The 22,317-nt window shown below is 41.6% G+C and overlaps 2 protein-coding genes across 2 annotated transcripts in view; both read left to right on the top strand.

The window, feature by feature from the left end:
* Positions 1-22,317, top strand: part of LOC125785743 (uncharacterized) — a 399,129-nt gene that overhangs the window by 140,234 nt on the left and 236,578 nt on the right. The gene's annotated exons all lie outside the window — the stretch shown is intronic.
* On the top strand, positions 4,009-19,735 carry pip4p1b (phosphatidylinositol-4,5-bisphosphate 4-phosphatase 1b). The gene is made up of 7 exons (XM_049469828.1): positions 4,009-4,273; positions 6,463-6,647; positions 11,035-11,141; positions 15,302-15,404; positions 15,890-15,942; positions 16,088-16,178; positions 16,404-19,735. The coding sequence occupies exons 1-7, from the start codon at positions 4,192-4,194 to the stop codon at positions 16,545-16,547; spliced, it is 765 nt and encodes a 254-aa protein (XP_049325785.1). The 5' UTR covers positions 4,009-4,191; the 3' UTR covers positions 16,548-19,735.

The following is a 22,317-nucleotide window of genomic DNA, read 5'->3' on the forward strand; positions in this document are numbered from 1 at the left end:
AGGGCATTTCTTAGCTTGGCGATGTTACGTAGGTGTAGAAAAGCTGTTCTAGTAACATTAGATATGTGTTTATCGAATGCTAGATCTGAATCTATAATAACTCCAAGATTTTAGCTGCTGAACCAGGGGTGACGGAGAAGTCAGCCAGATTTAGCATTAAGTCTGAATATATATATGTGTGTGTGTGTGTATGTACAACCCCTGGCAAAAAGTATGGAATCACCAGTCTTGGATGAGCACTCCTTCAGACATTTCATTCTGTAAAACAAACTCTGATCAAAAACATGATACAATAATAAGGTCATTCCAAAGTGCAACTTGTTGGCTTTCAGGAACACTCAAAGAAATGAAGAAAAAACATTGTGGAAGTCAGTGAATGTTACTTTTATTGACCAACCACAGGGAAAAAAATATGGAATCACTCAATTCTGAGGAAAAAAGTATGGAATCATGAAAAACAGATAAACAAAAGATGATTCAAAATACATCACTAGTATTTAGTTGCACCACCTTTGGCTTTTATAACGGCTTTCAGTCTCTGAGGCATGGACTTGATGAGTGACGAACAGTATTCTGCATCAATTTGGTGCCAACTCTCTTTGATAGCAGTTGCCAGATCAGCTTTGCAGGTCGGAGCCTTCTTGTGGACCATTTTTTTCAATTTCCACCACAGGTTTTCAATTGGGTTGAGATCTGGACTATTTGCAGGCCATGACATCGACTGAATGTGTCTTTCTCCAAGGAATGCCTTCACTGTTTTTGCCCTATGGCACGATGCATTGTCATCTTGGAAAATTATTTCATTATCTCCAAACATCTGTTCAATTGAAGGGATGAGAAAACTGTCCAAAATGTCAATGTAAACTTGTGCATTGATAGAAGAATTAACCACAGTCATCTCCCCAGTGCCTTTGCCTGACATGCAGCCCCATATCATCAAGGACTGTGGAAATTTGGTTGTTTTCTTCAGGCAGGCCTCTTCATAAATCTCACTGGAACGGCACCAAACAAAAGTTCCAGCATCATCACCTTGTCCAATGCAGATTCTTGACTCATCACTGAAGATAACTTTCATCCAGTCATCCACAGTCCATGATTGCCTCTCCTTAGCCCACTGCAGTCTTGTTCTTTTATGTTTAGGTGTCAATGATGGTTTTCTTTTAGCTTTCCTGTATTGAAATCCCATTTCCTTTAGGCGATTTCTTACGGTTCGATCACATACATTGGCTCCAGCTTCTTCCCATTTATGCTTCATCTGTTTAGTTGTACTTTTTCGGTTTTCAAGACAAATGGCCTTAAGTTGCTTGTCTTGACGCTTTGATGTCTTTCTCGGTCTACCAGTACGCTTGGCTTTAACAACCATTCCATGCTGTTTGTATTTGGTCCATATCTTGGATACAGCTGACTGTGAACAGCCCACATCTTTAGCAACCATGCGTGAAGAGTTACCTTCTTCAAGAAGTTTCACAATCCTCTCTTTTGTTTCAAGAGACATTTCTCTTGTTGGAGCCATGGTTCTTGCCACTTTAATTCGTCCAGCAGCCCTCCAAGGTGTCATGACTGCAGGTGTTTTTAACTGCAGACTAACGAGCAGATCTAATCTGAGGCAGGTGTCCATTTAGGGAAAGGAAATTGACTGGGTGTGTCCTTATTTTCTACCTTCAATTTGAGTGATTCCATACTTTTTTCCTCAGAATTGAGTGATTCCATATTTTTTTCCCTGTGGTTGGTCAATAAAAGTAACATTCACTGACTTCCACAATGTTTTTTCTTCATTTCTTTGAGTGTTCCTGAAAGCCAACAAGTTGCACTTTGGAATGACCTTATTATTGTATCATGTTTTTGATCAGAGTTTGTTTTTACAGAATGAAATGTCTGAAGGAGTGCTCATCCAAGACTGGTGATTCCATACTTTTTGCCAGGGGTTGTATAAATATCAGTGGCGATTGCTCTAAGACTGCAAGGGAAGCTCAGCTTCCCCTAAAATGTAAAAAAATAAGTGATTAAATATATACTGTTGTGTGTACATGTCACTGATTAAATATGCGCTACACCGCGCTGAACTTAGTTCAGAATCAGCTTCTTATCACTGGTAACGCCGCAGCTTTCCTCTCACTCATTCCCGCAGCTTCACAGCGCTGCTTTAAACAGTGCACAGACTTCAATAGCGGAGCAAAGCGGAGACGAGTCATTGGATAAATGCTGGACTTTGTCCCGCCCATCGGACGCTCAGCGTCTCTGGGGGTCTATGGAGCAGTGGGCTGGCCTCAGCTTCTTTTTTTTTTTTTTTTTTTTTTTTTTAACCTTTATTTTACCAGGTAAAATGTTTGAGAACCAGTTCTCATTTACAAACATGACCTGGCTTCTGCATGATGATTGGATGATCTGTCTGAGGCGGAGTCCCTTTTTGATTGACAGCGAAATGAGCGAATCTCTGGGTGTAAACATGCGCACTGGGAGCATTTTCATTCTGTTCTGAGTTGAACCGGAGACTTTCCTAATCCTTATAGCGGCATTTTCTTTATTAAAAACGACTAGCGACAAATCCAGCTTCTATTTCTGGTGCTTTTCTGTAGCTGCTTGTGTTTGGAGACTGACATCTATCACTCTTTCTGACTTCTATCACTCTTTCTGACTTCTGTCACTCTTTCTGACTTCTATCACTCTTTCTGACTTCTGTCACTCTTTCTGACTTCTATCACTCTTTCTGACTTCTGTCACTCTTTCTGACTTCTATCACTCTTTCTGACTTCTGTCACTCTTTCTGACTTCTATCACTCTTTTCTATCGCAGTTTCTTTCCAGCGGGTGCTGCTCAGCCCCTCCAAAGCTCTCACAGACGGACACACTTCACACTTGCCTCGCTCCAGTCCCTATAGCTAGGTAGCAAGCTGAACATAATGTCAGACAGTTTTAATGTTGTGGACGGATTTTGGAGAAGCCATTTGATAGTCTTCCTCACCAAGAAAAAACTTAGAGTTAAACAGCAGGGCAGATCAACTGCTCAGATTAATTTGGTGTAAAAGGTGGGAAAAGTAACAGGTATTTTCAGCTGTTCTGGTTTGATAAAGTGAGCTGGCTGACTGGAAGTGCTGTAATAAATAAAATGTACTGATGGCTCTTGATGAAACCATCTCAGGACATAAATAAACAGGGGCAAGTAGTAAGTACTGTGTTATCATTAAAAATAATTTAAATTAATAAAGGGATTATTTAAGGAAATTAAAACTGTCCAAAAAGGAAATAAATTTACCTGCATTTTTTCCTTTACCAACTTTAAAGATTTTGCGTAATGTTTTTTTTTTACTGATCATTTTATGTTTATTCATGTCATAGCGTCTTTTTATGTAATTGTTCAATGTAAAGAATGGGTACCTTTTTGTTGTGTAGTGAAAACTTGAAAATAATGCCTTTTGTTTACCAAAAAAAATCTCAGGGAGAGTAGAATTTATGTATAAATAAAACTACATATGTTAAGATGTAGGCCGAAATTGAGCTTCCCAGCATCCGCCACTGATATATGTGTATATATATATATATATATATATATATATATATATATATATATATATATATATATATATATATATATACATATATACACTGTTAGTGCAAAGTCAGTGCAGTTTTGTTGTACCAGAAAATCTTACAGCACTTCATGCTTCCCTCTGCTGACAACTTTTTTGGAGATGCGGATTTCATTTTCCAGCAGGACTTGGCACACTGCCCACACTGCCAAAAGTACCAATTGGTCTTATATAATATTCTAATTTTCTGAGACACTGATTTTTCATTGTCTGTAAATCATAATAATCAACATTAAAAGTATTGAACGCTTAATATATATATATATATATATATATTAATGATATGATCTGGCTCGTGCAGTGGTTTAATACAGTGTGTGTGTGTGTGGGGGGGGGGGTAAAGCGCGGCTCTGGTTCTGAACCTGTCAGACGGGAACTGCGCGGAGCTGCTGCTGCTGATCCGGTGATCCAGTGAGCGGCGGAGTCTGGGTCACGTGGTGTTGTTATTTTTGTTTCCCGCTTCCTGCTGCTGGATTCATGTGATCTGATGATCTGGTGATCTGATGAATCTGCGCTTCCTGAACTGATTATCTCAGCCGCTCCTCACAGCGCGAGGTTCTCTATAATAAACCCTCCAGCAGACCCTGCGCCGCGCGCTGCTCGGTATGGCGGACGGAGAGAGGTCTCCGCTGCTGGCGGAGGTGAGCGGACTGTCCGCGGCGGGAGAAGAGCTCCGGAGAGCCGCCGGTAAGAGCGCGTGACTGAGATTAACTCTACAGAACAGTACACTGTGTGGAGAGAGTGGTGTGTAGACAGGGTGGTGTGTAGACAGAGTGGTGTGTGGACTGTGGACAGTGTGGTGTGTGGAGAGAGTGGTGTGTAGACAGGGGGGTGTGTAGACAGAGTGGTGTGTGGACTGTGGACAGTGTGGTGTGTGGAGAGAGTGGTGTGTAGACAGGGTGGTGTGTAGACAGAGTGGTGTGTGGACTGTGGACAGTGTGGTGTGTGTAGACAGGGTGGTGTGTAGACAGAGTGGTGTGTGGACTGTGGACAGTGTGGTGTGTGGAGAGAGTGGTGTGTAGACAGGGTGGTGTGTAGACAGAGTGGTGTGTGGACTGTGGACAGTGTGGTGTGTGGAGAGAGTGGTGTGTAGACAGGGTGGTGTGTAGACAGAGTGGTGTGTGGACTGTGGACAGTGTGGTGTGTGGAGAGAGTGGTGTGTGGACTGTGAAGAGGGCAGTGTGGAATGGGTGGTGTGGACAGTGGTTTGTGGACAAGGTGGTGTCTAGACAGAGTGATGTGTGGACAGTAGTGTGTGGACTGTGGAGAGGTCGATGTGTAGACTGGGCAGTGTGTGGACAGTGTGGTGTGTGGAGAGGGTGGTGTGTAGACAGGGTGGTGTGTGGACTGGGCAGTGTTTGGACAGTGTGGTGTGTGGAGAGGATGGTGTGTAGACAGGGTGGTGTGTAGACAGAGTGGTGTGTGGACTGTGGACAGTGTGGTGTGTGGAGAGAGTGGTGTGTAGACAGGGGGGTGTGTAGACAGAGTGGTGTGTGGACTGTGGACAGTGTGGTGTGTGGAGAGAGTGGTGTGTGGACTGTGAAGAGGGCAGTGTGGAATGGGTGGTGTGGACAGTGGTTTGTGGACAAGGTGGTGTCTAGACAGAGTGATGTGTGGACAGTAGTGTGTGGACTGTGGAGAGGTCGATGTGTAGACTGGGCAGTGTGTGGACAGTGTGGTGTGTGGAGAGGGTGGTGTGTAGACAGGGTGGTGTGTGGACTGGGCAGTGTTTGGACAGTGTGGTGTGTGGAGAGGATGGTGTGTAGACAGGGTGGTGTGTGGACTGTGAAGAGGTCAGTGTGGACTTGGTGTGTGGACAGGGCAGTGTGTGGACAGTGTGGTTTGGACAGTGGTGTGTGGACTGTGGAGAGGGCAGTGTGTGGAGAGGGCAGTGTGTGGACTGGGCGGTGTGTGGACAATGTGGTGTTGTGTAGACGGGGTGGTGGTGTGTGGAGAGGAAAGTGTGGACAGTGTTGTGTGCAGAAGCCAGTTTGTGGACTGGGCGGTGTGTGGAGAGTGTGATGTGTGGAGAAGGCAGTGTGTGGACATTGGTGTCTGGACAGTGGTGTGTGGAGGGGAGTGTGCGCACAGTGTGGTGTGGACTGGGCTGTGTGTGGAGAGCATGGTGTGTGGAGAGGGCAGTGTGGACAGTGTGGTGTGTGGACAGGGGGGTGTGTAGACATGGTGGTGTGAGGACAGGGTGGTGTGTAGACAGAGTGGTGTGTGTACAGGGTGCTGTGTGGACTGTGGAGAGGGCAGTTTGTGGAGAAGGTGGTGTGTGTGGACAGTGGTGTGTGGACAGGGTGTTGTGTGGACCGTGGAGAGGGCAGTGTGTGAAGAAGGTGGTTTATGGAGAGGGCGTGTGTGGAGAAGGTGGTGTGTCGAGAAGGCAGTGTGTGGACAGTGTTGTCTGGACAGTGTTTTGTGGACAGTGTTTTGTGGACAGTGTTGTGTGGACAGTGGTGTGTGGACAGTGTGGTGTGTGGACAGGGTGGTGTGTAGACAGAGTGGTGTGTGGATAGTGAAGAAGGTGGTGTGTGGAGAGGGTGGTGTGTGGGGAGGGTGGTGTGTGGGGAGGGTGGTGTGTGGAGAGGGTGGTGTGTGGGGAGACTGCCCGTTCCCCAGTCCTGTTTCCACACCTCGGATTGGCAGGTATAAAACACACTAGCAGCAGGTTAACACAACATCACACAGACGTTACAGATTAACCGTGCTACATGTGAGTTTTGCGTCTCTGGAGGAGGGGGCGGGGCAGACAGCTCTATTGTAGCCACTTTTCTGCTATTATTATAACATATTGTTATTTAAATCTCTTCATTTTACTCTTCTGTTCATCTCTCTCTCCTCTCCTCTCACTCATCCTCAATGTTTCCCAGCGTACGCCAGTGCTCCGCCCCTGCCTGGGTTGCCAGGTGAGGCACCGCCACCTTACTCCCCGCTGGCCTCCCCCGACAGCAGCAGCTCCCCCGTCATCAGCTGCAGAGTGTGCCAGTCCCTCATCAGTGTGGAGGGAAAGATGCACCAGCATGTGGTGAAGTGTGGAGTCTGTAACGAGGCAACGGTGGGTCACCTTATGCAGAAGCACACACATCAAATATATATATATATTATATCACTTTTAATCTTATTAAAAGTGATTAAGTATTAAAAGTTTTTTTTATTAGTTTACATCTGTGACATCTAATCATCTGTTCTGCTAATTAAGATAATCAACTATAGTTTATTGTATAAAAAATCATTTTATGACCCACATAAAAAAATACTAGACTATTGATTTTAAATGAGTGTATATTGATTGTATTGAGTGTATATAGGGATGTTTTTGTGACAGTGTTTTGTACCATGATGGGTACAAATTATTCAATAAGATATAAATGTTTTACTCACACTGATATTAACATACCGTGCTGGCCAAAAGTATTGGCACCCCTGCAATTCTGTCAGAAAATACTCAATTTCTTCCAGAAAATGATTGCAATCACAAATGCTTTGGTATTAATATCTTCATTTATTTTGCTTGCAATGAAAAAACACAAAAGAGAATGAAAAAAAAGTCAAATCAATCACATTTTACACAAAACTCCAAAAATGGGCCGGACAAAAGTATTGGCACCCTCAGCCTAATACTTGGTAGCACAACCTTTAGACAAAATAACTGTGAACAACTGCTTCCGGTAACCATCATAGAGTTTCTTACAATGCTCTGCTGGAATTTTAGACCATTCTTCTTTGGAAAACTGCTCCAGGTCCCTGAGATTTAAAGGGTGCTTCTCCAAACTGCCATTGTGAGATCTCTCCACAGGTGTTCTATGGGATTCAGGTCTGAACTCATTGCTGGCCACTTTGGAAGTCTCCAGTGCTTTCTCTCAAACCATTTTCTGAGTGCTTTTTGAAGTGTGTTTTGGGTCATTGTCCTGATGGAAGACCCATGACCTCAGGGGAGACCCAGCTTTCTCACACTGGGCCCTACATTATGCATTATCTTCAGACTTCTATAATGCCATGCACACGGCCAAGCAGTCCAGTGCCAGAGGCAGCAAAGCAGCCCCAAAACATGAGGGAACCTCCGCCATGTTTGACTGTAGGGACCGTGTTCTTTTCTGTGAAGGCCTTGTTTTTTTCCTGTAAACTCTATATTGATGCCTTTTCCCAAAAAGCTCTACTTTTGTCTCATCTGATCAGAGAACATTCTTCCAAAACGTTTTTGGCTTTCTCAGGTAAGTTTTGGCTCCAGCCTGGCTTTGGGTCAGAAGTGGGGTCTTCCTGGGTATCCTACCATAGACTCACTCAGACGCAGACGGATAGTACGGGTTGACACTGTTGTACCTCGGACCGCAGGGCAGCTTGAACTTGTTTGGATGTTAGTCGAGGTTCTTTATCCACCATCCGCACAATCTTTCTTTGAAATCTCTCGTCAATTTTTCTTTTCCGTCCACATCTAGGGAGGTTAGCCACAGTGCCATGGGCTTTAAACTTCTTGAAGACACTGCGCACGGCAGACACAGGAACATTCATGGACTTGTAGCCCATGCTTCCTCACAATTTTGCTTCTCAAGTCCTCAGACAGTTCTTTGGTCTTCTTTCTTTTCTCCATGCTCAGTGTGGTACACACAAGGACACAGGACAGAGGTCAACTTTAATCCATTTTAACTGGCTGCAGGTGGGATTTAGTTATGGCCACCACCTGTTATGTGCTACAGGTAAGTAACAGGTGCTGTTAATTACACAAATTAGAGAAACATCACATGATTTTTCAAAGGGTGCCAATATTTTTGTCCACCCCATTTTTTTGTTTGGTGTGGAATTATATCCAATTTGGCTTTTTGACCATTCTTTTTGTGGTTTTCCATTGAAGACAAATTAAATGAACATTTTAATATCAAAGCATTCGTAATTGCAATCATTTTTGGGAGAAATGGAGCATTATCTGACAGAATTGCAGGGGTGCCAATACTTTTGGCCAGTACTGTAACTAGCTTGCTAATCCACCAAAGTACCAACATACAAGCTCAAGATATATTTTTTGAAAATATATTTTACATTATATCATATTCTAAATTACGATGGACCGCTGCACAAAGTTTAGTCCATCCAGCACATCCCAAAGATTCTCTATGAGGTTAAGATCTGGACTCTGTGGTGAACTCTCTCTCAATCCATGTGTGAAAATGATGATCTCATGCTCCCTGAATCACTCTTTCACTATTCCAGCTCCATCAATCCTGATATTGCAGCAGCCCCACATAATAGCCCTGCCCCCACAGACTTGTATGGCAGGCAGTAGGCATGATGCGTACTAACAGCATGTACAGTCATATGAAAAAGTTTGGGCACCCCTATTAATCTTAATCATTTTTAGTTGTAAATATTTGGGTGTTTGGAACAGCCATTTCAGTTTGATATATCTAATAACTGATGGACACAGTAATATTTCAGGAATGAAATGAGGTTTATTGTACTAACAGAAAATGTGCAATATGCATTACACCAAAATTTAACCGGTGCAAAAGTATCGGCACCCTTATCATTTTATTGATTTGAATACTCCTAACTACTTTTTACTGACTTACTGAAGCACAAAATTGGTTTGGTAACCTCATTGAGCTTTGAACTTCATAGCCAGGTGTATCCAATCATGAGAAAAGGTATTTAAGGAGGTCAATTGCAAGTTGTTCTCCTATTTGAATCTCCTCTGAAGAGTGGCATCATGGGCTCATCAAAACAACTCTCAAATGATCTAAAAACAAAGATTGTTCAACATAGTTGTTCAGGGGAAGGATATAAGTATAAGGGGAGATTTAACCTGTCAGTTTCCACTGTGAGGAACATAGTAAGGAAATGGAAGACCACAGGGACAGTTCTTGTTAAGCCCAGAAAGTGGCAGGCCAAGAAAAAGATCAGAAAGGCAGAGAAGAAGAAAGAAGCCATTTCTGCAAGCACGCCACAAACAGAGTCACCTGAGGTATGCAGTAGCGGCAGGCCAAGACTCTGTTTGTGGCGTGCTTGCAGAAATGGCTTCTTTGGCATCACTCTCCCATACAGCTTCTTGTGTAAAGTGCGCTGCTTTGTTGACCGATGCACAGTGACACCATCTGCAGCAAGATGATGCTGCAGCTCTTTGGAGGTGGTCTGTGGATTGTCCTTGACTTTTCTCACCATTCTGCAATTGACCACCTTAAATACCTTTTCTCATGATTGGATACACCTGGCTATGAAGTTCAAAGCTCAATGAGGTTACCAAACCAATTTTGTGCTTCAGTAAGTCAGTAAAAAGTAGTTAGGAGTATTCATATCAATAAAATGATAAGGGTGCCGATACTTTTGCACCGGTCAAATTTTGGTTTAATGCATATTGCACATTTTCTGTTAGTACAATAAACCTCATTTAATTCCTGAAATATTACTGTGTTCATCAGTAATTAGATATATCAAACTGAAATGGCTGTTGCAAAAACCCAACATTTACAACTAAAAATGATTAAGATCAGGGGTGCTTTGGAAATGTTCTTACTTTTACTATTAAACATGAGTTTAATGTTATTTTTTACTATTTGATTTCACCAAAAGTTTAAGTGATCACCAAAGGCGATGTTTCTCCACTTTTTAATAATGCGTTGCACAGTTCTTAACCAGGTTTTAGTAGTTTCAGCATCTCCTTAGAGGTTTTCCTGCTTGATACATGCCAATAATTTGACCCTTCTAAAGCAGATGAACATCTTTTCCACAGGATGTGGTTTTTATCCTGGTTGTTTAATAAACGAGAATCCACTTGCTGCATCAGTTAGAATTACATATTTTGGTACCAGCTGAAACATAATCACCAGTGCTGTAATTATCCAATCAAAGACTCTTACCTCTTAATTGCTAGGTAAATGATGACTTTTTTAAACATTAAAATAAAATTACAAATTTAGTTTAGTAATGTGTTTAGTAATAGTTTTATTTCTTATGTAAAGTAATTCTGACATTTAGCATTTTTCTTGAAATGAACTGAGAAACCAGCCTGACATTCTTTCTTGTTTGTCCAGTTTTGTACAGTCCGTGTACTCTAAGCCTTAAACAGTACAGGTTTTAGAATGAGAGTGATTTAAGAGCAGGACGGCCGTATTCAGCTGATCCAGCACTGCATCTATTCAAATTCAAAGCTAGTCTGTTACTTTCACTTTCCCTGAGACTGTCTTCACCTGATCAGCTGACTCACTGTGAAATGCAGCATTAGTCTATGCTTGTATTCACAGTTTCTTCACAATAGAAAGTCCCTTGTCTGAAAGAGTGTTTCTTCACACTAAGTATTCCTTCAATAGAAAAGCTCTTAGATAATGATGGGAGATTCAGAATCAAGCTGTGATTTTTAAGTGCAGGTGAAAATCCCACGTGGAATTTACCCAAGAATGAAGCCTATTATTCTAAATACTGAAAGACATTCTTTTCTCCTTCTCTCCCACCAGCCCATAAAGAACGCCCCTGCTGGGAAGAAATATGTGCGCTGTCCCTGCAACTGTCTCCTGATATGTAAAGTCTCCTCGCAGAAGATCGCCTGTCCTCGGCCCTACTGGTGAGAGAGCATCTCAACACATTCTCAACCTGCTTCAAATATCACTTTAAAGTTTTTAAGAAGGCTTCTATGTAATCCATAACCTCTCTCAACAAATTCATATATACAACTTCAATTCCAAAAATGTTGGGACTCTGTGTACAGTGTATATAAATGCTGAGACACGCTTAGACCCAGTGCAGCGCTGCCTGAGGACCCGAAGGTCACCAGCATTTAGTATTAGACTGTTAGCCTTGATCCCTGCTCAGAGAGATCTCTCCATAGTCTCTGAATCTTTTGATGGCATTATGTAACTAAGACAGATATATAAAGTTTGTGCAATTTTATTTTAGAAATGTTTTCTGAACTTAGTGAATCTTTTTCAAATGCTTTTTTATACACCCAGGCATGTATCATATTGTTTGCACTTTTAATGCACACTTAAAATCCTTCAATTTTCTAAAAAACTGTCAGTGCGACTTTTAATCCAGTGCTTTTTATGTATGAATTTTACCAGTCAGGTTGTAAGAAGCAGTAAAGCTACTTTGTCAGTTTGCAGTGTTATTCAGTAAGTTTTGGTCTAGATCCCCAGCACCACAGCTGGAGTAGCATTAGCCGCTAATCACTATTTCCCTGTTCAGAGGTGATTTAATATCGGCCTGTGGCCTGCTCTTAACCCCGGCTAGCACTGCTGAAGCAGTATTAGCATTAACCGCTAACCACGCTAGCTATTTCCCCGTTCAGAGGTTAGTATAATCACTATTTCCCTGTTCAGAGGGAATATCGGCCTGTAGCCTGCTCCTAAGCGTGGCTAGTGTTGCTGGAGCGATTAGCCGCTAATGCTTTAGCCTAGTGCTGGAGAAATTCCAGCACTGAATAAATAAATGGAAGTGCTTTACTCACCCAAATAAACAGTTTTCAGAAGAGAAATCTGTGTAGATTAACATTCAGCACTCGTCTGACTTTAAAAGAAAGTCTGTTTTTATTACAGTTTTGTTTACTTAGCTTAGCTTTACTTAACTTTTTTAGCTAACCCCCACCACCACCCAGCAGCGAGACCTGCTGAATTACAAGTTCCTTAAAGTGTCTATTTAAAAGTGATTTGTAATCCAGTGCACCTAATGTATGAAAATAGACCAGAAAATAGAACTTTATTGATAGTGTGATTTATAATCCGGTGCGCCCAGAGACTGTAAAAAAGATGGACGCCGTATCTCCGTTCCCATTCATTCAATGAAAATGAAGCTAAAATCTTCCTCCATGTTTCTGATCCTGACACCCGAATCTGCGCAGTAGAGACCAGAGGAGGGAGAAAGACTGTGGAGAGACCGCCTACTCATTTAAATAACCTTGCCCCTGAGGCCTGCCTCGAGGTCACAGACTGCAGAGCGGGGCGGAGCGGAGCTGATGGTCTGTTATTGGTCCCGCCCATAACCAGCCCTTTTACCATAACCACACCTTTTTTGAATAGAGCTGAATAACGTTTTAAAAAATTAATTCTGTGGGGATATAAAAATTTAACAATATAAGCAGAGGTAACACTAGCTGCTGCATTTAAATAATGGAGGTAGAATTACAGTATATTAGAAAAAAACGTGATTGAAAGTTGTTCTGTTTTGCCATTGAAACCTATGGGGATGGGTGGAGTTACACAGCTTTCTGAAACCAAACAGCATTACATTACATTACATTACATTACATTACATTACATTTGGCAGACGCTTTTGTCCAAAGCGACTTACAATATTGAAGTGCAAATAATAGAAGAGGTTAAGTACAAAAATAATAGAAGTTAAAAATAAAGCATCTATAGATAGGGCCTTAAGGAGGTCAGAGGGAAATAATGGGATAGAGAAGTGAAGGAGGGGAAGAAGGAAATGAGGTTAGAAGTAGTTAGTGTGTTAGAGGTGTTAGGAGAGTAAGTGCTCTTTGAAGAGCTCTGTCTTCAGGAGTTTCTTAAAGATAGCGAGAGATTCTCCTGATCTGGTAGTAGAAGGTAGTTAGTTAGAGGTGTTAGGAGAGTAAGAGCTCTTTGAAGAGCTCAGTCTTCAGGAGTTTCTTAAAGATAGTGAGAGATTCTCCTGATCTGGTAGTGGAAGGTAGTTAGTTAGAGGTGTTAGGAGAGTAAGTGCTCTTTGAAGAGCTCTGTCTTCAGAAGTTTATTAAAGATAGTGAGAGATTCTCCTGATCTGGTAGTAGAAGGTAGTTAGTTAGAGGTGTTAGGAGAGTAAGTGCTCTTTGAAGAGCTCTGTCTTCAGGAGTTTATTAAAGATAGTGAGAGATTCTCCTGATCTGGTAGTGGAAGGTAGTTTGTTCCACCATTGGGGAACTCTGTATGAGAACAGTCTGGATTGCTTTGTGTGAATGTTTGTTTGGTAAAGCGAGGCGACGTTCATTGGAGGAGCGCAGCGGCCGGGAGGTAGCGTAAGCCTTCAGGAGTGAGTGCAGGTAGGAAGGAGCTGTTCTGTCATCACCTTGTAGGTGATTGTAAGAGCTTTGAATTTGATGCGAGCAGCAACTGGTAGCCAGTGGAGCTCAATGAGCAGCGGGGTGACATGTGCCCGTTTTGGCTGGTTGAAGACCAGATGTGCTGCTGCGTTCTGGATCATCTGGAGTGGTTTTACTACACAGGCCGGGAGGCCAGTTAGCAGGGCATTGCAGTAGTCAAGGCGTGAGAAGACGACTGCTTGTACCAGGAGTTGGGTGGCCTGTTGCGTCAGAAATGGTCAAATTTTTCCAATGTTGTAAAGCGCAAAGCGGCAGGATCGAGCAACTGAGGCCACATGGTGCGTGAAGGAGAGTTGGTCATCAACCATAACACCCAGGTTCCTAGCAACCTTTGTCGGTGAGAGAGAGAGAGAGAGTCGATGGGGGCGCCCGACCTGTGGTGGCTTCACTTTTGAGAGACGATGCTCTGTCCAGCTATATACAGTCTATGGGTCCGCCTTAACGTGAGAAAATTAAGGTAGTTGGAAATTGCTTATATTACACCTTTTATTATTAGACCCACTTTTCCAGCCTTTTGCAGCCCTCTCTCAACTTCTGCTGCTATAAAGTTACTTTCTTTCTTTCTTTTCTGATATGTTTTCTATCATTGAATTCTGTTTTTATTTATTTATTTAATACAGTGATGGGATTGTAGGTCAGTAAAGGTAAATTTATATTAGCTTACTGAAATATAAGAATCCAGGTTCCAAACGTTACATGGTGGAGTTGGTGGAATGGAATAAAACTTTATGTGTGTGAATGTAATGATGATATTTTTTATGTGACCTAAAAGAATAAGTTTATTATTGGGGAAAACTGTAGAAAAGAGGCTCTAGTGTCTGGATACAAGATAAGAGACAGTTAGACATGGAGGCACATAGGTTCTGTATGGCACAGATGTTGCAGCTGGACCTGTAGATCCTGCACACTTGTAGTTTGCTGAAAGTGGCGTCCCAGCTGCTCCCGTGCTGGATTGGTGATGAATCTGAAATCTGGGCTGGTGAAGGCATTGCTGTGTGAGCATTATTAAAGTGATGATTGCTGGCTGAGGGACGGCCTGGATGGCGAGCAGTTCTTTAAAACACCCGCCCTGATCTCTCAGTCCAGTGATTCACCCTCTCTGGAAGTCTGTCAGCTCTGCAAAACGTCTTTGTGCTTTTCAGACGCACCTGTATTTGTGTAATGTAACATTACACATTCAGAACTCATCATTATGTAAAGAAGTTGAGGAATTATCCAAAAGATTTCTAAAACCAACAGAATCATTACAAGCTCCATTGCTAATTAATTTATCTATAATATTTACTGCAATGGTGCAATGGTAATAGTTCAATTAGGATAATTAATTCATTTTTAATAAAAAAAAATACATGTTTAAACTTTTTTAATGTTTCACTACTTTACTACTTTTAAAAGACCAGCATATAAACCAATAGTTTAACATAACATTCAAACATAACACTGCAATTTTGTTTTAGTTTAGTTTTTGTAGGTTGTTGCAAATATGTGAGATGAACCATTTTCGTATTATATGTTAATTACAGTAATTAAGGCAGCAGAAGAAGTTTCATACTGAAAAAAATACTTTTAACTAATTTCCCTTGATCTTCAAACTTTAAAACGGGTTAAATTGACCCGGAACAGAACATAAGAAAAGGCTGGTTCTGATTCAGATTGTTTGTGTTTTGGCGCAGTAAGCGCGTTATTAATTTAGGTCCGGTCCATCCTGCTGTGGGGAGTCCTGCTCATCCTACAGGAGCGAGAGTGTCCTGTGGCCACTGTGGAAACACCTTTCTGGTAATCATGCTCATATTTTAGATTATTATTGGTAGATTGAGCCATTTTGTTCTGCATTTAACATAACATTACTGTTTTTAGTTTTTTTCCTTGGTTACTTTTAGGGATGTCCTGATCCGATCCAGTGCCTCAGGATTAGGGGAAAATCACGTTATTTATTAATGTCAGTATTATAAAATCAGATTTTTAATCCCAATCCAAGTTTTTGGTGACCTCAAGGCATCACTGCTTGGTCTTTTTTCCTAGCTGGATGAGTTAAGGAGCTAAGGAGAGTTCTCAGAAACTCAATGAAAGAATATATTTTTATTGTATTTACTGAATAATCTGGTAAAAAAAAAAAACTCGATTAAGACATGCCTAGTTATTTTTATTTTATTTTATCATTTTTCCAAATATATTCTTGTCATCCTTAGGATTTTTAATGTAAACTAAAGAGGATATGAATTGTGTGAAAAGTTAATATGTTGTGGTTCTGGTTGTTTTAGTGGACGGAGTTTACGAACCGAACATTAGCCCGCTGCCCGCACTGCAGGAAGGTGTACGTTTATATCTCTATATTTTTATGTTACATTTATTTTTACTTATTAAAGGTATATGATTTTGTCAGTGATTCTTGTGGCCAAAACTTTTCTGATATTCAGTAATTAATATGATGTACAATACACTTACCCCATACATTATAGCTCATCAATTGGTCAGAGGTACCCAAGGAGGCGGAGCTTGATCTGGTTTGTCTTCTGTTTGCTCTTCACCTTTGCAACGATTGGACTGATGGTGAGTGTTAGCATATTGAGCTGTACTGTGTTTTTGAGCACACTGCAGCGTGTAGCAGGAGGCTGATTATACTAATCGGCTGTTTTAATAAACATTAAGCGAGTGTAGAAATGAGCTTATATTCTGTACAAAAAAAACACAATCAACAGGATTTACATATTTAACACAACCGTGTCTTTACCCACAATCCCTTTCTCTCTATTTCCTCTCTCTCTCTGTCTCTAGGTGGGAACATGGAGGATGGCGCAGCACAATCAGAAGCTGTATATGCTCTGGGCTTTTTTTCTTCTCCTGGTTCTGATCAGTCTGCTCAGGGCTCTACACTGGACCTGTCTGAAGATCAGTGAACCTCTGCACCACTACACATAAACACAGACACAGGGGGAGGAGAAGAGAAATATGAAGGGTTGTGGAAGGACGGCACAGGTTGAGTTATCTCGCTCTACAGTCTCTGACACTACTGCTATGACACTACCTCCACCATGTTTTAGGTATGAGGTAGTATTCTTAGAATTTTCTGTTTGATGAAAAATCTAAAGTTTTGAAAATAGAAAGCAAGAAGTTTATTTTCTGTTTGTTTATTCAGGTTTGAGGTTAATATTATTTTTTTTGTTTTGTTTATTTTTTATTTTTTGTCCTAAATTGTAATTATTTGAAGTTTCCCAAGTCAAAACTGTGGTAAATCATGTGCAGCAGCACCTTCATTCTCTCTGGCTATTCCAAAACATTCCTATAAGTTTAAATATCAGGGAACAGAACTGAAAATGGCATTATTTCCAACAAAACACACTAATTTGATATCATGTAGTTTTTCTCCAATATTTGTATATTAAGCTGGGAATATGAAGCAGCGATATCATTTAATATTTAGAGATCACCTTTAAAACACCTTTTAAAATTTACTATTAAGAGAAAATGTGTTATTGATTTTGGTAACAAATATATCCAAATATTACTAAAATATTTAGATTTTTCTGAACATCAGTGATTTTTCAGATGTTAGTGATCAACCTTAAAAATGTATTTGAAAAATCCTGCGATAATTAATCTATAGAAGGGGAGAAATTAACATTTTTTTATGTTTAGGCAGGGAGAGTATGTATTACCATTTTAAAACCACTAATCAATTCTAATCACAAATCTATCTATCTATCTATCCATCTATCCATCTATCCATCTATCTATCTATCTATCCATCTATCTATCTATGTGTCTATCTATCTATCTATCTATCTGTCTATCTATCTATCTATCCATCTATCTATCTATGTGTCTATCTATCTATCTATCTATCTATCTATCTATCTATCTATCTATCTATCTATCCATCTATCTATCCATCTATCTATCTATCTATGTATCTATCTATCTATCTATCTATCTATCTATCTATCTATCTATCTATCTATCTATCAGACATATATGACGCATCAGCTGCCCCTCAAAACTCACTTCTATACATTTCTGGATTTATAAACTGATATGATGGATTAGTATTTACTAGATTTAACAGAAATATGATTCAGGTTACTCAGCGTTACGCAGTTTCATCTCGAGAGCGTTTGTTTGTTTTGGTCTGCTTCTCCACAGTTCTCTGAGGATCTGACATATTGATGCTCTTTTCTCTTTTACTGTTATTGTAAAGTTAAAGTGCTGCATAACGCTGCTCTGTTAATAATCACTATAATCACTGGTACTGAGTTTAGTTTAAATTACAAGGAAAAATACTGAAGCACATAGACGGACACTGTCTGACAAAAGTTTAGGTACACTTTGCATTTTCTTTTCCTCAAAAGCAGATTCATGTTTTAGTTGGGTAGGTTTAGCTTTATATCTTTTCTTCCTGAAGCTCCGACTGATCTAAACATCTGATCTGATCTCACTGTTTCTTCTGAACAAACAAGACTTTAGATCAGTGTGGTGGAGAACAGCAGGGCATATATACTGTATATATATATATACTGTGGTAGTTATTTTTTTATTTGGCAGATAAAACATGTTTTTGTTGAATAATTTAATAATGATGAAATCATCTGTTCTGATGACGGTCACGCACACAGTGTGTTCTGTTTTGTTGTTTACATGAGATAATCAGTTTACAGTGACATCATCATATATTGAAACCCTTTAATGCCTTTAAGCCTAAAGCTAAGTAACACTTTTATTTCATGAAATGATTAAATGCTGCCTGATTGTTTAATTATGAAGTTATTTATAATCCTGAAACAGATGAACATGCAGGGATGTTATATGAACTGTTTGTTAAATTGTTTGTTTTATTATAATTAACAGTATACAGTACCAGTAAAAGTTTGTACACATATTCAATTCAGTCTTTTTTCATTATTTCTTTTTCATAAATTAGGGTCTGCATTGTAGCATCCAAACTATAAAGAAAAACATGGAATTATTTAGTAAACAAAAAAAGTATTAAAAGAAACAGAATATGTTTTATATTTTAGATTCTTCAAAGCAGCACCTCTTGTTCAGTTTTGAACATCTCTGCTGGATTTTCTCCTGGAATTCAGGCTTTCAGTTAACAGCTGTGCTGAACTCATCAAGAGTTAATTACTGTAATTTCTTGTCTCTTAATAAAGTGTTTGAGAGCATCAGTTAAAGTGAAGTGAATAGTGAATATTTCAGTAATGTTCGAATCCAGAACTACTCAACTTAGTAAAGAAAAAAACTTAAGAAAAAGAAGGTCAGTCAATCTGAAAAACATTATTCTCAAGTGCAGTTACAAACACCATCAAAAACAGTATGATTAAACTGGCTCTCATCAGGACCATCCCAGGAAAGGAAGAGCAAGAGTTTCCTCTGTTTTACAGAATAAGTTTATCAGAGTTACCAGCTTTAGATACTACAAGATAACAGCACTGCAGATAAGAGCATCTACATTCTTCACAGAGTATTTAGGTTTAACACTTTTAAATTACTAAATGATTCCTTATGTGTTCCTTCATAATCTGAATCACTTCACTATATATTTCAACAATGTAGGGAAAAATAAATCAATAATAAAAACATTGAATGAGAAGGAGTCCAAATTTTGACTGGTACTGGATATAAAACACAAACACAAATCAGATGACTGATTAATAGACATTACAGTCTATAATAAAAGTTAATAGGAACATCTATATAAAGCTTTTTTATGAAGCTCGGGCACCAAAGCACACGCCACTTTTCTGTAAATAAAATGAGTGGATTATAAATGACAGTGGCTTTAATCAGGTAAAGAGTCTGAGGGGATGATCTGTAAATGCTGTGTGCTGAATTTAATACCAGACAACCGGTCTGAAGAGTTTTAATTTGATTATGGAATTTTGTACACTACAGCCTCTAACTCAAACATTATGTGGGGTCTGATTGCAGAGACAACCAATAGTTTTTTTATGATTGTGATATGTTTACAGGCTGCACTACATTTTACTGTACTTTAACTAACAGAATTTACTTTGCTCATGTTGATTTGTAGTTAATTGTTTTTGTACATTCCTTCATGACTAAAGATTATATACCTCCAATAAAAACCCCTATACCTCTGTTCTATTAAATGTGTGTGAAGCTATTTTATTTATTTTATTCACTTTAAAAGGGAGACATGACAGTGCGCATCATTACTCATCTTCAGAGGAGTCATCATCACCTTTTTATCGGGGTATTCTGGCTCTTTCGATGGTGATTGGTTAACAGTTAACATGCCTCTTATTATTGGATGTCCAAAACATGTGGCCTCAGGTCAGATATCAGATCCATAACAATCAATGATCTTTAGTAAAAGCTGCTCTGGTACCAGTTGCACCTACAAGCAACCAGGTGTTTGAATATAATAAATATGATGTTTGTTATGAGGATTCTGTGACATATAAGGATTTTTAACAGGGGTATTTCATATAATAACAAAAATAAGATAATAACGGGGCGCATAGTGGTCCAGCAGTCTAAAGTGCTGCCACTATGGATTAGCCCCCCCGTGGCCAAAAAAAACTTGTACACACACCAAAGGATCACGAAATTTGACTTTTTTTTTTTAATTAAATTTAGAGTATTCAGAGGTGAAATGAGTTTTATATTTTTTCTTTTTGGAAGGCCCTGCCTCTGCTTTCCCTGCCTCCGCCATGATCTGCTTTCTCTCACTCACTGAACAATTCCTGTCCGGGAGGGGGGAAAAAACACTGCCCGCCCACACTAAAAACTGATTGGCTATCTCACAGACTCTTTGCAGAGAACAGGCCAATCAGAACTCTCTCTTTTGTCTCTCTCCTTCCCACACGCGATTAGAGAATAAAAGTCTGTGGCCTGTGCGCTTGTGTGCAGTGCACTCTTGGGGCACTCGTTCTGAATTCCGGGAGATTATATGTGACTTGCGGGCATCAGGGAGCCACTGCCGGGGAGATTAGTTGAGAAGCTTTATAAGAGAAAGCTCTTCCTCCTGCAGAGCTCCTCTGAATTTTAGGAAATGAAAGCGCAGCGAAAGTTCTACTAAAGACTCCAATGCTACGTCACCTAATTACCTATCCAATCAGCTGTTCCCTCTGCCTTTAAATAAGATCACTCATTCAGTACCTTTGCTGCCTTTCAGACGCTGATGGTCGTTCTTACTGACGTTGTCCGCAGTTCTCTCGCTTATGTCCCGTTCTCGCTTCTAATGTGTCCGACCGGCGTCTCGTGTTGGCCTCCTGTTGCTAACCTCCTACTGCTGGCCGCTTTGTCGTCGGACGCCTCCCGCTCCTACTGACGGCTGCTGCTCCCCACATCCGGTCGGCTGTGCACGGACGACGCACTCTGCTTGCCACGCGCCGCGCCGTTGGCTGGCGGCCCGCTACTCTACCCCCTCCTGCTCTGTCCCGCCGCCGCCCCAGCCCACTGTCGGCGATAAGCCCCAGCTGTCCCGGTCCTTCAGGCGGTCGCTGTCTCGGCGTGGAGTTCGGACTCTGGTTTGGTCGCTGTCGAAGGGCGCTGTGGATCTGCTTCCGGGTTGCCTCTCCCTGTAACGCAGGGTTCTGTCGTATTGTGCAACCCGTCGTGATGTGCTTCTCGACGCCAGTGCCCATGCGCGGGGCCTTTGTTTGTTTTCTTATTTCGTGGTTTTCTGTTACGTTGTGGTCTCCCCTCCTTACTCTTAACTGTCCTCCGATATTTTGTTTCGGCTTTATTGTATTCCTGCCGAAGCATGTTTGAATATGGGGCTTTTTCTAGCGTTTTTACTTTATTTGTGTACTAGAGTAGCACGGTTCGAGAGGGTGGCAAGTTGTGACTGAGCTCCGGTTCACCCGGCCCCGCTGCCTTCGCTCCGCCTCCCCTGGCCTCTGCTGCTGCTGCGGCTGGCGCGGACCTGCCCGTATCTTTCTCCTTCTGGCGCGCTCTCCCTGGAACTTTGACTTTTGCTGAGCTGACTGGCGCGCTCCTGCCTGGATCTTCTAATGTTGCTGTGCTGCCTAGCGCGCTCCTGGTTCGTTCGCCGCTACTGCGCTGCTGGTGCGCTTCTGTCGGATCTGCTGCTGCTGCTACTGCGCTGCTGGTGCGCTTCTATCGGATCTGCTGCTGCTGCTGCTCCTGCGCTGCTGGTGCCCTTCTGCCGGTTCTGCTGCTGCTGCTGCTGCTGCTGCCCTGCCTGGCGCTTCTGTCGGATCTGCCGCTGCTGCTGCTGCTACTGCCCTACCTGGCGCTTCTGCCGGATCTGCTGCTGCTGCTGCTGCTACTGCCCTACCTGGCGTTTCTGCCGGATCTGCTGCTGCTGCTGCTGCTGCTGCTGCTACTGCCCTACCTGGCGCTTCTGCCAGCTCTGCTGCTGCTGCTGCTGCTGCCCTACCTGGCGCTTCTGCTGGATCTGCTGCTGCGCTGCCACGTGTGTTTCTGCCTGGGTCCTCTGCTGCATGGCCTCTTCCTCCTCCTGTTTAGCTACTGCCGTGCCTGGCCCGGCTTTTGGTAGGCCGTTTGTTTCTGCTGATGCTGCTATGGTTTTCCCCGCGCTTGCGTGCTGTCATCCTACAAGGTAAGGTTCTTCTTTTGCCTTCCTTCCGAAGCCCGTTTGCCCCCGGCGCGTGGATGGTCCTCTTCGCGGTCTTTTGACCTTATGGCTGGCCGCTCTTCTACCTCTTTTCTTTTTTCTTTTTTCTGTTCTGTCTTCTGTTCG

The sequence above is a fragment of the Astyanax mexicanus genome, chromosome 21 (genome assembly GCF_023375975.1).
Source record: "Astyanax mexicanus isolate ESR-SI-001 chromosome 21, AstMex3_surface, whole genome shotgun sequence".
NCBI lineage: Eukaryota > Metazoa > Chordata > Actinopteri > Characiformes > Acestrorhamphidae > Astyanax > Astyanax mexicanus.

Coding starts and splice junctions, on each gene's coding strand:
- pip4p1b (XM_049469828.1), top strand. CDS start 4,192: ATGGCGGACGGAGAGAGGTCTCCGCTGCTGGCGGAGGTGAGCGGACTG. Junction 6,648..11,034: donor GAGTCTGTAACGAGGCAACG/GTGGGTCACCTT, acceptor CTCTCCCACCAG/CCCATAAAGAACGCCCCTGC. Junction 11,142..15,301: donor GCCTGTCCTCGGCCCTACTG/GTGAGAGAGCAT, acceptor GTTTTGGCGCAG/TAAGCGCGTTATTAATTTAG.